The sequence below is a fragment of the Podarcis vaucheri genome (genome assembly GCF_965113315.1).
Source record: "Podarcis vaucheri genome assembly, chromosome: 16".
NCBI classification, from domain to species: domain Eukaryota; kingdom Metazoa; phylum Chordata; class Lepidosauria; order Squamata; family Lacertidae; genus Podarcis; species Podarcis vaucheri.
Window position 1 is genome coordinate 12,492,847 of NC_138754.1, and position 17,123 is coordinate 12,509,969.

At 46.4% G+C, this 17,123-nt stretch overlaps 1 protein-coding gene across 2 annotated transcripts in view; it reads right to left on the reverse strand.

Moving 5' to 3' along the window:
- The window catches only part of PLCB3 (phospholipase C beta 3), a 68,290-nt gene that overhangs the window by 13,384 nt on the left and 37,783 nt on the right, over window positions 1–17,123 (reverse strand). Inside the window, exons 15-25 of one of the 2 annotated variants that reach the window (XM_082202071.1) lie at window positions 13,869–13,976; window positions 12,601–12,665; window positions 11,786–11,882; window positions 10,598–10,682; window positions 9,078–9,202; window positions 8,102–8,256; window positions 7,517–7,678; window positions 6,352–6,451; window positions 3,484–3,588; window positions 2,121–2,212; window positions 929–1,064 (exon numbers count right to left, since the gene is read on the reverse strand). In XM_082202071.1, coding sequence (XP_082058197.1) covers window positions 929–1,064; window positions 2,121–2,212; window positions 3,484–3,588; window positions 6,352–6,451; window positions 7,517–7,678; window positions 8,102–8,256; window positions 9,078–9,202; window positions 10,598–10,682; window positions 11,786–11,882; window positions 12,601–12,665; window positions 13,869–13,976 — 1,230 coding nt within the window. Of the gene's footprint in view, window positions 1–928; window positions 1,068–2,120; window positions 2,213–3,483; window positions 3,589–6,351; window positions 6,452–7,516; window positions 7,679–8,101; window positions 8,257–9,077; window positions 9,203–10,597; window positions 10,683–11,785; window positions 11,883–12,600; window positions 12,666–13,868; window positions 13,977–17,123 lie in introns of both variants that reach the window. The other variant, XM_082202070.1, reaches the window with a different exon arrangement.

Below are 17,123 nucleotides of genomic sequence, written 5' to 3' on the forward strand. Positions count from 1 at the left end.
GTGTATTCAAGAGCCAGCGGCATGCCTATACTGATGGGACCTATTACAGCAGGGAGAGCATTTTGTGACAATGGTGCCACTGGTGGAAAAGCCCATCCCTGCATTACCACAAACCGGTAATCACTAGGCCACAGCAACACAGGGGATCTTCCCAGCATAGTTCAGGGGAATGTGTCTCCATTGTTTGGAGGGGGGCAGGAAGCTGGGGGTGGGGAGAAAGAAGACACCCTGTTGCTGTAAGGCTATAGGCAAAATAAAAAGGTAAGCAAAAAAACAAAAGAAAAGAAAACCCCAGCCATTCGCAAGTAGTGGAAGGAAAACCTGAAAAAATAGAGGAAATATAGCTCAGTTGGTAGAGCATGAGATTTCAGAGTTGTGGGCTCAAGCCCCACATTAGGCAAAAAAAAAATTCCTGCATGTAAACTTGTCTGTGCAATAGACTAGCATATCCAAGTTCAAGGACATATTCCAGCCAGGCAAAAAGAGGGAGCACAGTAGGGCTGTTGAGGGGTGAGGCCTAGGGAGAGTTTTGTAGGACATACATAGAGGCCTAAAGGTAAAGATAAAGGGACCCCTGACCATTAGGTCCAGTCGTGGCCGACTGGGGTTGTGGTGCTCATCTCGCTTTATTGGCCGAGGGAGCCGGCGTACAGCTGGTCATGTGGCCAGCATGACTAAGCCGCTTCTGGCGAACCAGAGCAGCGCACGGAAACACTGTTTACCTTCCCGCTGGAGTGGTACCTATTTATCTACTTGCACTTTGATGTGTTTTCAAACTGCTAGGTTGGCAAGAGCAGGGACTGAGCAACGGGAGCTCACCCCATCGCAGGGATTCGAACCTCCGACCTTCTGATCGGCAAGTCCTAGGCTCTGTGGTTTAACTCACAGCGCCACCCACGTCCACATAGAGGCCTACTTTAGATCTTACCTTGACTGGGAACTACGCTGGGGCTCCGGGTTGGGGGGAGCAGGGGAGGTGGGGGCTTGTGTGCCTCTTCAGTGGGGCCAGCGGTCACGCCAGAGGAACTTCTCGACACTGATGTCCGTGGCTTCTCTGCATTCTCCTGCTGGCGAGGAAAATTAGCACAGTGGCAAATTCAGAAGTGTGGGGTCCCTTCAGAACAGTCACACCCTCGCCCTTCTAAGATTGTACAATAATCTTGCAATTACACAACTGTAATATGAAGGGGGTACGTTGCAGTTATTGGTGCCTTTCAGCTAGATCTGCTATTTTCTGTGCATGTACATGATTTGGAGTGCTCCAATATCTTCTCGCAGTGGGTCTTGCGTTTGGCCTGAAGCTTCGTTGTACGTAACAGAACTTGCACACCGTTCTCTTGAACATGAAGCGACCCTAAATGCTTAGCTTTGGAGCATGCAGTGGCTAAAAAGACCCCCTTTCATGCTGATTGGGCGGCTGTAGGATGCTGGAGACAGAGACCCTGCTGCAGAAATAGTAAGGAGTCCTTAACCCTGGACCATTACATCACTGGCAAGGAGGGAGTTGCCTGCACTTCCATAGGTTTAATCCCTTGTCCCGCCTTCTTAGCAACAGGTGAATCTGTCTCTTCCCAGTTTCACACAGGGTTCTTTCATAAATCCATTTTCTGTCTTAACTTGTAACTTTTTAAAATCCCCATTCTTCATTGAACTTTTAAACCCACCCTTCACCACAAGATGCCAGGGTGGGTTAAAGCCATTAATTTTTTTTAATTAAAATTAGTTTAAAAGAAACACTATTGTTTCCTCTGAAAAATAAATATGTATGTTTTAAAAATATACTTGTTAACATGCCAGGCTGTATCCAAGTTAGTTTTATTCTGAGGAGACTCACTGACATTAATGAACCCAAGTTAGCAGTGTCCATTAATTTCAGTGGGTCTACTTTGAATAGGACCAACACTGCATACAACCTTTTTATTACACATTATGCCCTTCTAATACATTTTTTTTTTTAAAAAAAAGTAGAGGATTCTATGGCAGAATTCAGAGAACTATGAAACCTGGGAGGTAACTGCGATCCAACCCACATGGGGAGGTGCAGATCAGGTCCAACGAAAATGAAACCCTTCCAGCCCCATATCCACTTCCCTCCCTCTGTGTGCCATGGCTGCCCTCACCTCACTCTCTCCTATCAAAGCCACAAGCTGCTTGGCTCGCTGGTCCATTAAGCTGACGTGTTTAATGGGGTTGATCAGAGCCTCTGCATAATCTGAGGGAAAAAGAAGATCCATTAGTTTTAACACATGAGGAAGCCTGTTTGTCTCTGCGTGCATGCTTGCACAACCGAACTAGACCCAATGAAATTAATGGACCTATGTTCATCACCGTGAGACACACAAAAAATTAGGATATGCACGTCCCAGTCTCCAAAGTTGGACTTAAGACACAGATTCCTTAAGCCATACTAGCCCTGCTAAAAATATTTTTGTTTACACAAGCCTATCCAGACATGCAGAATGTTCACATGTGTTTTAAATCTTGTTTTCAGCTTATCATTGATTTTAATTATTTTTTTCTGCACTTGCTTCAGCAGCACATATACTGATTTTAATTATTATTTTTTCAATCATTTTAGATGGCCGATTTAAACATTTTTTTAAACTGCTAATCTTATTATTGGTTATTCTCATTTGTAAGCCACTTTTAAGGTTTTATTACAATCCAGAGGTATATAAATCTTTTGAAATAATCAGTCCTACTCAGAGTAGACCTACTCAGAGTTAGCAAGTTAATGCACATGGCCAACTAAGTCCCTTAATTTCAGCAGGGCTACTGAGAGCACAACTGTGTTCGATACAAGGAATTTAATAAATGAATAAACGTAATAGAACACAACCCAAAATTGGGTAAGAGCCCTCCCCAAAAGAAAACCCATACGTAAAGTGCTACTAAAATGTATCCAAGAATAAAACACAACTATAATCTCACAAAAAATGTGAAACATATAACAAAGAGATGGATAAAATTACACAAAAATACAGGAGGCTGATACAGCATCCTAGCAGCAGTCTGATGTGACTAAGAATGAACAGATCTATACTGGAGATGAAACGTGTTTCAAACCCCAAGGAGTCTTCCTCAATAGTCAAGGAGAGCAGGGCTCAAAAGACATGATCAGGCACAAGCAGAAAGGCACCACCTTTTACATCAGCTCATATATCTTCTTATTCTCCTGGTGTGCACAGTAGCCTTCTAGATACGATAGGTCAAGCTAACCTTATCATCGATACCGATCAGCCAAGTGGCTAACCTTCAGTGACGAATCATGTGTCCCCATCTGCACTGTATAAAGCAGTATCGTAACACTTTAAACAGGCATGGCTTTCCCCCTCAAAGAATCCTGGGAAATGTAGTTTCCTTGGTTTGGCACGGAGGGTTGCTAAGGAAGCTGTTCCCCTCACAGAGCTACTACAATTCCCCAGAGTTCCCTGGGAAGAGGGATTGATCGTGAAACGCCTCCCACCGCAAGCATTCAATTACTTTGGTGATCGTCTGGGATGTAGTCGTAGGCTTCAGTGTAGACCAGCAAGGCCGGGAGGCAGAGGGGCTGGTTGCTTTCGCTGCGCAGGCAAATGTAGTGGTAGCCTGTGGGACAAAGGGAAGGGGAAACACAGGAAAAAAACAGTAAGAATGGAGAGGTAGATATTCAGGGGCAGCAAGCACAGTTGTTAGGAAAGGCCAGTTCTTGGAAATGGAGAGGGAACGGTCATTAGGGGAAAGGAACACAGCTTATTGGTAAAGCATTGTTCTGCAGGCAGAAGGCGCCAGATTCTGACATCAGGATTCCAGATGGTGCCGGACTCCAATGCCACAACCACACCATGTATTTAAAACTGAGACTTTAGTGTCACCGGCCCAGTCTGGTGAAATAATATGCCCTAGGACCTGCCGATCAGAAGGTCGGCGGTTCGAATCCCCGCGACGGGGTGAGCTCGAGTTGCTCGGTCCCTGCTCCTGCCAACCTAGCAGTTTGAAACCATGTCAAAGTGCAAGTAGATAAATAGGTACCGCTCTGGCGGGAAGGTAAACGGCGTTTCCGTGTGCTGCTCTGGTTCGCCAGAAGAGGCTTCGTCATGCTGGCCACATGACCCGGAAGCTGTACGCCGGCTCCCTCGGCCAATAAAGCGAGATGAGCGCCGCAACCCCAGAGTCGGTTGCAACTGGATCTAATGGTCAGGGGTCCCTTTACCTTTTAGAGATTCAGCAGGTTCTTCCTGCACCCCCTTTTAAACACCTGCTGAAAACCTTTGTGTTTTGCCAAGCCTATGCAGTCACTATGCATCCTTCCTCAATAGTTAATTGATGCCTATTTTAAAGTTTTTTATATGGTTTTTCTTGTACGGTTTCATGTTTTATTGCAGTAAATCGCTTTGATTTCTTTTTTAGACATGGGGGTATACACATTTGGTTTTTTAAAAATAAATTAATAAATGTAAATAAGCAAAATACTATACAGTGGTACCTCAGGTTAAGTACTTAATTCGTTCCGGAGGTCCGTTCTCAACCTGTTCTTAACCTGAAGCACCACTTTAGCTAATGGGGCCTCCCGCTGCTGCCGTGCCGCTGAAGCACGATTTCTGTTCTCATCCTGAAGCAAAGATCTTAACCAGAGGTACTATTTCTGGGTTAGCGTAGTCTGTAACCTTAAGCGTATGTAACCTGAGGTACCACTGTAATACCACTTTATGCAGTCATGGCTTCCCCCAAAGTGTCCTGGAAACTGTAGCCCGTTAAGGCTTCTGAGCAGGGGCGCCAGTCCCAGCGTCTGAGCTCTTTTGTTCCCCCCTATATATCTGAGGTAGGTTCTGCCCCTCCTATGCTCAAAAAGCATGGAGGCAAAGCAGCTCTAGTGATTGGCTTCTTCCCCTCCTGCCACAACACTGGCCTCCACACTTGCCCTCACAAGATGGCCCCTCTGGTGCTGAGAGCTGTTGGGAGATCCCTATTCACCTCACACAGCTACAATTCTCAGAGTTCCCTGGGAAGCGTGGCTGTTAAACCACTATGGGAGCTGTAGCTTTGTGAGGGGAACTTGGGTCTCTTAGCCATTCTTTAGCACACCTAACGGTCTACAGTTCCCAGAATTCTTTGGGAGAAGCCATGACACTAACAACTGGTATATGCTGCTTTAAAAGTTTGGTGCAGATGTGCCCTAACTTCCAAGAGCCTCTGCCAAGGGCAGCCGCTCAGCTAGTGACGGGGGCTGTAGCCCAACAACATCTCACAGGGTCAAAGGTTCCCCCATCCCTGACTTCAACAATCTCAAGCGTTGTGGGAAGACTTTGGAGTATCAGGCACCTTCACAGCTTCACACACTAGCCAATCATCCCAGTGCCTTTTCATTCAATTGGTGTATTTTTGGGAGAAGGGCTGCAGTTCATTGGTAGAGCAGATGCTTTGCATGCAGCAGGTATCGGGTTCGATTCAGTTAAAAATGATCCAGTAGCAGATTGTGGCAAGAGCTCCCTCTCTGCCCCAGACCCTAGAGAGCAGCTGCCAGTCAGAGTGGACAATACTAAGCTAAGCAGACAAATAAGCTGAGCTGACATAAAGCACCTTCCTGTGTTTATGGTCCTTGTCTGGCAAATTATACAGCACACACATTGTGTGTGTGTGTGTGTGTGTGTGTGTGTGTGTGTGTGTGTACACACATAGAGGTACAAAAAGGAAAATGATTTAGTAAACAGTGAGGCCAGAAGGCCCTTAAATGCAAAGCAGCGGGTTTCTGACATTTCTGTGCAAAGCACAAATGTATACAAGATAAGGACCACATTTCCGGTGATAAATCAGCCCAGCTAATCTAGAAATCTAGACGACTGCCCTTATTTTGCACGCATTTGGCTCTCCACAGAAACATTGCGTATCCACTCTTTACACTTCACGGCCTTTTGGCTCTGCTGTTTAAAATGCACGTGCATATATGTAATTAATAAAATCTGCTCCCTAAGGATAAACACTTCTACTTTCTGATAAAGCAGGCGATAGGCTGAGCATAGATAACCTTTGGCCTATCAAGGGCTGCAACCCTTGGAGGTGACCCCTGAGGCACTGCATGCTGGCTGCGGGTTGGACAGTGGAGGGCAGGGCCTGAGCAAAAAGTGAGTGGTGCCACCCTCTTCTCTCCCCACAGCCACCCCCCACCAGGCTGCTGTGGGGAGAGAGACATAAGCTTACTGAGGGCCACAGGACTGTTCAGGATAACCACCGATGCTCTAATGCACAAAAGATGGCGCCAGAATAAGTATTTTACAGCGCTGTCATGTCTAACCGCAGAAATAAGCCCCGCTGAATTGAACGGCAGTATCTCAGTAAACGGGTATGGGGAGGGGAAGGGGAAGGGGGGGTCACCTGAACGGATGGCAGAGACGGGCAGTATCCGATGCCCCACAAATTTGCCCCCCTCTTCAAAGACAGCTATACGCAGCGAGGCTAATGTAGGAAGCACCACCTGAGGGGACAGACAAGACCGGTGTATTATTAGGGGAAAGGCAGAAACACAAAAACACAACACCTTCCATTGTGATTTTTAGAATAGGAATTTGAAGGGTCTGTGGGTTAAACCACAGAGCCTAGGACTTGCCGATCAGAAGGTCAGCAGTTCGAATCCCCGCGACGGGGTGAGCTTCCGTGGCTCAGTCCCTTCTCCTGCCAACCCAGCAGTTCGAAAGCACATCAAAGTGCAAGTAGATAAATAGGAACCGCTCCGGCGGGAAGGTAAACGGCATTTCCGTGCACTGCTCTGGTTCGCCAGAAGTGGCTTAGTCATGCTGGCCACATGACCTGGAAGCTGTCTGCAGACAAACACTGGCTCCCTCGGCCTATAGAGCAAGATGAGCACCGCAACCCCAGAGTCGGCCACGACTGGAACTAATGGTCAGGGGTCCCTTTACCTTTATAGGTCAGCTAGTACAACTGACTGGCTGATGGAGGAAATTCAGAACACCACCGATGGATGGCTGCCCAAACCTCCACTTGGAGGGCTCCACGTTTAGCATGCCAAAAATCAAAACAGTTGGGACAGTCCCACTTGCTTAACTTACAGAATCTCCATCTACATTTCGTAAGACCCCCTCCACACTACAAGTATGCAGCTGTTTCATACTATTTTCAAAATAAAGCTGGAAGTTGTAGTTTGACAGCCCCCACCCAGAGTGGCTGGGGAAACTCAGCCAGATGAGCGGGGTATAAATAAATTATTATTATTATTATTATTATTATTATTATTATTATTATTATTATTATTCAGGGGTATGAAAAACTGTTAACGACAGGTCTAGCTCTCCCTTAAAGGACTACAATTCCCAAGGTTGTTTGGGTAAGGGAGGCAGCAAATATTAAACCACTTGATGGCATTGATCTGTCCCTACACAGGCAAGTACAATTAAGAAAATGTGCTCTGCATAATCTCAGAAGCATTCTTATTTTAGGGAGCTCAGATACCAAATTCAAATTAGATGTTATTATGGCTTCTTCAAGAGCCAAGTCCTTGTGCTAGAACTGCATTCACCCATACCTTGTGGAACAAAAAAGGTTCCTCATCCCACACTGGGTTGAAAGAATTCCCCTGCGATGTCCGCGTCCGGAATTTGCGCTTGGTGTCCACCGGCAGCCCAAACATGTCCACCTCAACGTAGATGCCCACCCGCTTATCCGAAAGAAATTGTCCTGAGATTATCTGGGAGTGGGATGGGGGAGAGGGCGAGAGAGAGAGAGATGGGACCAAATTTTTACTGTTTATAAAGTGAAAAGTGTTAACTCTTCTCTACATTTTTCGTTGGGAGGACAGTATTGTTCAAATCCTTGTTTTAAATCAGTGTGGGAAACCTGCCTCTAGCAGTTGCCCAATCAGGTGCAAGCAGGGTATGGAAGAAAGAGCTCCCCCTCTTTGTTTAAGTCTCCCACTAATATATTAAGCTGGCAGCTCATCACAGCAACAGCCCAGGGGTGAGGAACGTGTAGCCCTTCAGAAACTACTGAAAAACAGCTCCAATCACCGCTGACCACTGGCTATGCTGCTGGGAGCTGGAGTCTAGCAATATCTGGAGGGCCACAAGTTTATCATCCCGGCAGCAGCCCTGCAAACCACCACCCATCGAACCTTCACTTTGACGGTATTAGCCACGATGCCATCAATGATATCTTCGGTGAAGGGGTCAAAGAGTTTGTCCTGGCGCCGCATGAACTCTGGCTTGAGCAGGTACCCGCTCCGGCGATTGTACTCAAAGGTGCCCAGATTCAGCTGCATTGGCAAGTCTGGGCAAACAGAGGTTCAAGCACAAGTGTTGATACATCATACAAGCGAGAACAACCAATATTCTATCCTTCCTCCTCCCCCGCCTCTTGAAACCTCCATCTCTGAACAGCACAGAGACTCTACAGCAGGGATGTGGGGAAGCTGTAACCCTCCAGATGTTGTTGGCCTACATCTCCCATCATCCTTCACCACTGGCCATGTGGCTGGGGCAGATGGGAGTTGGAGTTCAGCAACTTATGGAGGACCACAGGCTCCCCATTACTGCCTTATGCATACGTGAAAGTGAACTGTGTGTGGTTAGACCCCTCCCTCTTTAATTTGGTGGGAAAATAAGTCAAGAGAGTTGCCATGGGTCTTTCCTGCTTTTGGCCAGCTTAAACCAAAACGCAGACCACCAGCCATGTTTGGCAACCCACCAGAGGCTTAACAAGCTTCTTTTGGTTTTTTTCCTTTTCTGCCTGGGACTGACCAAAAAAAATGCAACCCAGAGGATGGGAGGGCTGTCCCTTTCTTTCATATGAAAGCCATGCAGTCTCAGCACTGTGGGCCCAAAAATGTGGAGTTTCCTCTGGGCTGAGCTTAGACATGCACCCTCCTTGTGGAGTATCAGACACACAACAAGGACTTTCTTATTCCAGAAGTCATTTAGTTTGGTTTTACTGTCACATTCTCTGAATGGTTTATTTTTCACAAACCCTGCTTAGAAATGCTAATGATTAAGCAGTATATAAATGCTGTAGACAAAATAAAACACATGTGAAATAAGTTTCTAGCCCTCATTGTTAGCAAGCCGGGGGGGGGGGGAGAGGATGGCACTTACCAAGCGACTGGAAATTGAGTGCCACCATCTGGCAGCCGGCATTCCAGAAGACCTGAGGCATGTAGTTGGAGGAATCCACTCGGGTCCCTTTGGGGTATATCCGGCTCAGCTGCTGCTTGTTGTATCTGGGCAAGGGGTGCTTGTCAAGGCAACAGCCAACGAGGGCACCTCAACTCTACCGTGGCCATCAATGATCATGGATCAGCTGTGAGCACTCAACGTGCCCTTGAAGGCATTCCGTTTTCTCAGGCTCTCCGTCCCTCTTTCTAACATTAGTCATCAATTACTTACACACACACACACACACACACACACACACACACACACACAAACACACATATCAAGACGTAACTGAAGGGTGGGAAACCTTGTCAGCTCAAGGGCCACGTTCTCTTCTGAGCCATGTTCCAGGGGCAACATGCCAGTGGTGGGCAGGGATGAAGGCAAAAGTGGACGGAGCAATTAATACAAATTTTACCTTTGCACGATAGCCTAGCTTCTACACATGCTGCTGGAGAAATCCTGGAGCGCTGCTGACAGTGTAGACACTGGCCAGGATTGGAGCCTATTGTACAAAATGCAAGAATCCTATACATTGCTCCACCCACTTCCGTATCTTGCTCCACCCACCCTTGCTATGTCACACACACACTTGCCCACAAGGGAATGAGGTCCTCCAAACTGAAACCGGATTCCTCACTCTTGGCCTAAGAGAGACCAATGGTCCAATCCAATAAAACTGATGTCATCCCTTTGCTCATGGAGAGGCTTAGACTACCTGACTTTACCACTGAGCATTTGCGGTTACTCCCCCAACTCCTACTTATGCCTGGGTCTACAGAATGAGCCCCACATACATAACCTCCTATCTTGGATTTTCTTTCCCACAGTTCCCATGAGCAGGACACACAGGAGCCAATGCCAACTGGTGCCCATTGGGACTAGTAGGGCAGAAGGCAGGGAGCCCAACAGAAGGTGGTGCCAGAGCCACTGATGGGCAGAGCCACTCCTGGACTGCTTGTAAGAAAGAAGGCAGAATGAGCTTGGTGGCCCCATTTGCCCTAACGGATCAGTCTCTACGAACAGAAGTGGTTCCAAGCACTCAAAACAGCCGTACCATTCACTGTTGTAGGAAAAAAGGTGCTGCCACAGGGATTCAACTAGGGCCTCATCTACACTAGACATTTAAAGCAGTACCATTGCTTCCCCCAAAGGATCCTGGGAAATGTGGTTTGGTAAGGGTGCTTATAGGAGACCCCTATTTTCCTCACAGAGCTAAGGAGTTCTCTGGGAAGAGGGGCTGACTTGCTAAACCACTCTGGGAACAAAAGCTCTGTGAGGGGGAATAGCCTGCACCCTTCTCGAACTATCACTCCCATGATTCCAAGGGGGAAGCCATAACTGGTTGAAGCGGTAGGATAACTGCTTCAAAGGTACAGCACAGATGAGGCCTACCTAGGGACTGCTCAGCAGTGAGGCCAACTCTGCTTCAACCCACCCTACATCACCAGGCAGGATACTCAACGAACTCCATGGGGCTGTTGGTCAGCTGCTCCAAACCTTTGGTCTCCACGAAGGAAGACATCTCGTAAGATTTGTTGCGTTCTTGGGAAGAGAGAAGTAAAAAAGGCACCGTGTTAATGCTCCACGTTACGCAGACAGCCTTGCGCGCACACCTCTCCCAGTCTGCCTACTGCTGCTTCTTCCCTATCAGGGGAATATTTACACACTGGGGTGGATGTCAATGGGGAGAGGGTCATAGCTCAGTGGTAGAGAGCATGCACTTCGAATGCAGGTGGTCCCAGGTTCAAGTCCCTGGCATCTCCAGTTTTAAAGGAATCAGAAAAAGACCCTTTTCTGTCAGAGACCCTTGAAAGCTGATGTCAGAATAGAGAGTGCAGGTCAGACACCTTGTCCAAACATAGGCTTGTGCACCAAATGTGCACCATTTAAAGCCCTGGATGCGACTGGAATCCATAGCCACATCTGCACTACCCGTTTAAAACAGTATCTTACCACTTTAAACAGCAATGGCTCCCCTGCTCAAAGAATCCTGGGAATTGCAGTTTGTTAAGGGTGCTTAGAGTTGATAGGAGACGCTTTATTCCCCTCACAGAGTTACAATTCCCAGAATTCTCTGCGACAAGAGGTTGACTGTTAAACCACTCTAGGATAATGGAGGTAGAACATAGCCATGTTGGCTAGTAGCCACTGCTAGCATGAGCCTGTATAAATTTTTCTAATTGTATTCTGAACCCATCCATGGGGGTGTCCCTCACCATGCCCACGTTCACGCCATACATTTAAAGCAGTGTGATGCCACTTTGAACAGTCATGGCTTTCCCCAAAAGAATTCTGGGAGCTGTAGTTTGTTAAGGGTGCTGTTCCCCTCACAGAGCTAGAATTTCCAGTGTGTTTTAACAATCAATCCCTCTTCACAGGGATCTCCGGGAATTGTTGCTTTGTGAGGGGAATAAGAGTTGCCTAACAATTCTCAGCACCCTTCACAAACTAAAGCTCCCAGAATCCTTTTGGGGAAGCCATGACTGTTTAAAGTGGTATCATATTGCTTTAAATGTATGCTGTGAATGTGGCCTACATCTGGATGGGGAGTCTGACAATGCATGGAGGGCCACAGACTGCCTGCTCCTAAACTTACACCCAACACCTTACTGCCAGTGTCCATCCCCCTCCCCGCTCTCACTCACTCCTGGCCACCTCGAAGCATTTGAACTTGACAGGTTCGATGTAGTTCACCAGTGTAGACATCTCTTCTGTGGCATTGACTTCGCTGCTTGCGGTGCCCTGTCAGAAAGGTGAGAGGGGAGGACAAGGGGAGATGGAAACAGTTTAGAAAAAAAAGTTTAAGGTCACATCTGCACCATATGTTTAAAGCACTCTTTAAACACGTGTGCGTGTGTGTCTACACACACATACACACAAATATATACACACATTTGTGTATGCATGCAGTTTAATGCATGAAGTGATACCATAATGTCATATTCCTGTTACTACAATTTATGGGGAGAAATGATGGCCAAATGTGATGAAGCATTTAAAGTTTTTGGCATCGGCCCACCTGCCATTTGTAGCATCAAATTCTATTATCACTATTACTACATTTCAATCCCACCTTTCTTCTGAGGAGTTTAAGGTGGTGTCCGCCACACCCCCCTTCACCCTTTTCTCCTCACAGCAACCCTATGAGGTAAATTAGGCCTAGAGTTGCCAAAGGACCCAGTGATCTTCATGGCCAAGTAGGGATTTGAGTGATGGCCTCCCAGACTGACACACTCTTAACTGCTAAACCACATTCGCTCTCCACCCAGAAGTCTGCTTAAAATACAGTGTACACAACACTCAAACCAGTCCCCTTGACACCGCTGATGGGGACCCCTCTGTTGTCAGCCTACAACATCTCCCATCATCATCCTGGACAACACTGGCTGAGGCTGATGGGAGCTGAAGTCCATCAACATCTAGAGGGGCCACAGGTTTCAGATCCCTGCTTTGCACGCACCTCATCTGTCGTGGGCTTTTTGGGGTCCGGCTGCTCTTCCTCCTCTTCGCTCTCAGCTTCACGGTCTGGACATGGAAGGAAGGAAAGGGGTTAGAAGCTCAAGGCCAAAATGTAGTTAAAGTGGGGAGAGATGATTCCTGAACCCTGAAGGGCAATGAATTGAGGGCACATTTACAGTATACCACAAGCTTAAAAATAATAATGGATTAATGTATTCCACTCCCCATAGAATGTGTGTGTGTGTGTGAGAGAGAGAGACATCACTGATGCAAGATTGTGTTCTGACCTGCTGCTCCTTCCTTCCTCAGAAGCAAAAGTAGCTAGCTTGCTCCATTGTGAAATCTTGCTCAAACTTTTAACAGCCCCAAGTGGGCTATGAGCTGCTGAATCAGAGGATCACAAAATATGGTATCCTTTTATTGACTTTGTTAAGACAAAGATATTGACTTACGGAACCTTATGGAGAGACACTTTCATTAGATTGCCTTTCTTGAAATGTCTAAAACTGCAACCATGAGCTACTGTTTTACTTTTCTTTCTATACAACTTCTAAGTCCTGTTTTCCTTGTAGGGGTATGTCTTGTTACTTGAAATTAAAAATCAATTAAATAAAAAAAACAAAAAACAGCAGCAACATTGAATACCAGTCACATTTCCTGCATTGACTTCTGTTCCAGACATGGCAAGAAAAAGAAAACATTGGACAGCCATTTCCCTTACTGGTTTTTTTTCTTTAAATTTTTAATACTTTATTGCTCAAACCAAACCATTGAAATCATTAAAATAAGGAATTCTAACAAGTAAGATTCAACAAAATAAAGATGTCTGTATTCAAATAGTAACAGTGTTATTACAGAAAACTGAAAGCAGCATAATGTTGAACATTATCATTAAACTTGTTATTCCAAAGCATTGCAAAAAGTAGCCCTTTTACCATTAACATATTAGGCTTTTTATATGTATTCTTTTATAATAAGTTAACTTAATCATTCTTACTGCAGACCAAATTTTGTCAAACTATCTACATTTTTAGGCTGCAGTTATACTATTTCTCAGTCTTTTCATAGACAGCATCCTTCAAATAACCAAGTAGACATATTTTGGGTTCTAAGGAAACATGGTATCCTAACATGTCCGGAATACTAATCTGTATGGATTTCAAATTTCCCCTCCAATTTTCATTTGAATTTTATGGCAACTCAACTGACAACTCAATTGATACCTCAGGTACCTCAGACAGCTTCCTGTCTTCCCCGAAGGATGCTCACCAATAGACTTGCGGGGTTCAACCAGCTTTGCGATTCTGTCAGAAGACTTCTCCTCACCATTGGTCATGACTGGTGACAGTATCTCAGCCTGCTCTGCAAAAGGAGAGCCTGTTTTTTAGGGGGAGGTCGGGGGGGGGCAAGGGAGGAAAACAATAAAAAATTGTGAGCGGCAAGAAAATACAATACAAGGGTTAACTGAGAAGGGGGCTGCATATATACCATGTATTTAAAGCCCTCAAAAGCACCCTCAGAACTGTGGTTTACTCATACAGCTACCATTTTCAGCACCTTTAACAAACTACAGTTCCCAGGATTCTTGGGGGTAAAACATGTGGATGGTGTGTATGCAGCCTATTTTCCGAAGGCGAAAAAACAGAGAAAGAAATCTTAATTCTTGCACCTTTGAACCAATGAGACAAAATCAGGTGTGTTCTTCCACCTAACTGGACGAAGACCTGGAAAACCAGAGTTCAAATCCTCCCTCAGCCATTAAGGCTGTTCACTGGGTGATGTTGGGCCAATCACTGTCTCTCTTCCTACGTCACAAGGTGGTTGTGAGGATAAAATGGAGAAGGGAGGAACAGCGTTCACAACCTTGAGTTCCTGGGAGGAAACGTGGGCTATACAATGAATTAATAATACAGTAGACAGAATTATAGAGTGTAAAGGACCTCAAAGATCAACGCAGGCAATCCTCATATAGGGTAGCCATTCGGTCTCTGCATTAAAAAACAACAACAAGCCTCTAACCAAACTGAACTAACAATCTTCCAAGGTAAATCTGCTCCACTAAACTGTTTGTACCATCCAGAAGTCCTTCTCAACATTTAGTTTAAAATCGCATTGTCATTTTTGAACCCTTTATTTTGGGTCCTACCCTCTAGGCATGACAGAAGAAAAGTTCCCTCCATCTTCTATGAGACAGGCCTTCAAATATGAGAGCAGTACATAGGAAGATCTGGCCTGTACCCCAAATGAAGGGAGGGGGATAAAGCTCCAAAGGCATTGAAATCCCAGCTTGGGAGAAAGGTGGGATATAAATACATTAAATAATGATGATTAAAGACCTCTCCCCTCTCTTTGGAGGGAGCGGCCCTGGATCTTTCTGACCAACGAGAGCCATAGCCATGCTAGCCATAGCCATGGTAGGAGGAGAGCTGACGTCCTGTCCCCCAGGTAGGCATCTTAAGCTACCCTTCTGCATTTGAATAAAACTGGTGGGAGATATGCGACTCTTGGCTCGGGGGAAATGGCGTGGAAAAGAGTCCAGGGCTTTTTTTCTACAGCCCTAATTAGTCTGTGCCAAGTATTGTCAACGTACTCATCAATGCCAGGCTAAAAGAGCTGGAGAGCAGCTGTATTAAACATTGATGAATCATATTCTGAGGATTCCTACTCTGTGCTCTTTCCTGTGCCTGCAGTAGCTATACGTGTGTGGGGAGATACGTAGTGTATATCACTGAAAGATTGCATCTCCCTTTACCTGGCTGCAAAGATTCTCAGGTGAGCACCTCCTTTTGCTCCATTTAACATCAGAGGCACAGTTGGTGTCAACCCGAGAGAGAGAGAGAGAGAGAGAGAGAGAGAGAGAGAGAGAGAGAGAGAGTCTTTTCTGTGGCTGCTCCCAGACTGAGGAACTCCCTCCTAGGGGAAGTTCGATTGCCTCCCTCTTTGTTGCCCTTCCGCCAGAAGGCTAAGACCTTCCTGTTCAGACAGACCTTTGGAAACTAAGGTGCAGACAAAGCTGGCCGGTGGGACGCTGTCGGGGCAAACTGTGCTTGAATGGCTGGCTCTACATGTGTTTTATTGTGTTTTAACTTTTGAATTCAAATCGTTTGTTTTTATTACTTCATATTTCATAACGCTGTGTTTTTAAAAAAACACACGTTCTAAGCCACCTTAATTCCCAACTCAGGAGAAAGGCAGGATGCAAAGACACTGAACAATAACAGCAATTCTGCCGCTTTGATGCAGAAGTTTCCCATGTACCACCTCTAGTTCAATGGAGCAGGGTTCTCAACAATCGCTACTGCGTCAAGGCAGACAGCACTGGGCTAGAGGGAGCGCCGCTCTGACTGTTGACAGCTAAGCTCAGATGTTCCAAGGAGGAAGCAAAAGCAGGGGGGTTTGATTTGCACTTGCTCTGCCCCTGCTTCTGGGTCTGATGCAAAGAAGGAAGGAAATGGGTGCTGTGCCTCGCATCAGCCTCCAGTATAGTTTACTGGATTCGTAAGAAGGCATAAGAAGTGCCTGCTGAACCAGGCCAAAAGCCCATCTAGTCCAGCATCCTGTTCTCACAGTGGCCAACCAGAAGCCTGTGGGGAACCAGCAAGAAGGATTCGAGTGCAAGAGTCCTCTTCCCTGCTGTGGCTTCCACCAACTGGTATTCAGAAGCATTGTTGTGAAGGCAGAGCAGAGCTTTCATGGCTAGCAGCCATCAATAGCCCTCTCCTCCATGAATTTGCCTGATCCTCTTTTAAAGCCACCCAAGCTAATGGCCATCACTGCCTCCTGCGGAAGCGAGTTCCTTAGTTTTAACTCTGCACTGCATGAAGAAGTTCTTTAGGGTTGCCATGTTGTAATGTGTATGGGTTGTTCGTGCGTAAGTTGCCACCTCTCCAGGCTTTGTTGCCTTGCTAAACCTTTCAGTCTGGGCAGCCCTTCACTTCGTGGCTGCCTCAGTCGCTAGCAGAATCCGTCAGTGGGCGTTTCTTAAATCTTTTCCAACATAAAAGTTGTTTGACACCCAGTCTCCTCCTACTCTCTCTGCGCGGAAGTCTTCTGTGCAGGGAGGGTGTGGGTAGCGGAGGACCCGTGCTCTCCCCGCTGGTGTCCGGTGAAGAGTCCTGGAGCCCTCTCACCGATTCCCCCATCAGCCCCTCTATATCCCTGGTGTTGCGCTGATTTGCTTCCCCATCTGCGGAGCTGCCTCTCTCCCTGCTGGGCCCTTCTCCAGCATCATTTGAGAGCCTTCCCTCCGCCTCTAGCTCCGATGTCAGTTCCCTGACACATGTGTCCTCTTTTTCCAGGACACATCCTCTTTTTCAGGGGTAAAATTTCTGTCCGGGTGGATTTTCTAAATTTGCCAAAATGTCTCTGGCTATACTTTCTGGATGAGACAAAGCCATAGCTGCATTTTAAATAGCATTTTAACCTGTATTTTAAATTGGGTTGTTGTTTTTCCCCCTCTCCCCCTCTCTTTCCCCCCCTACAGTGGTACCTCGGGTTAAGTACTTAACTCGTTCCAGAGGTCCG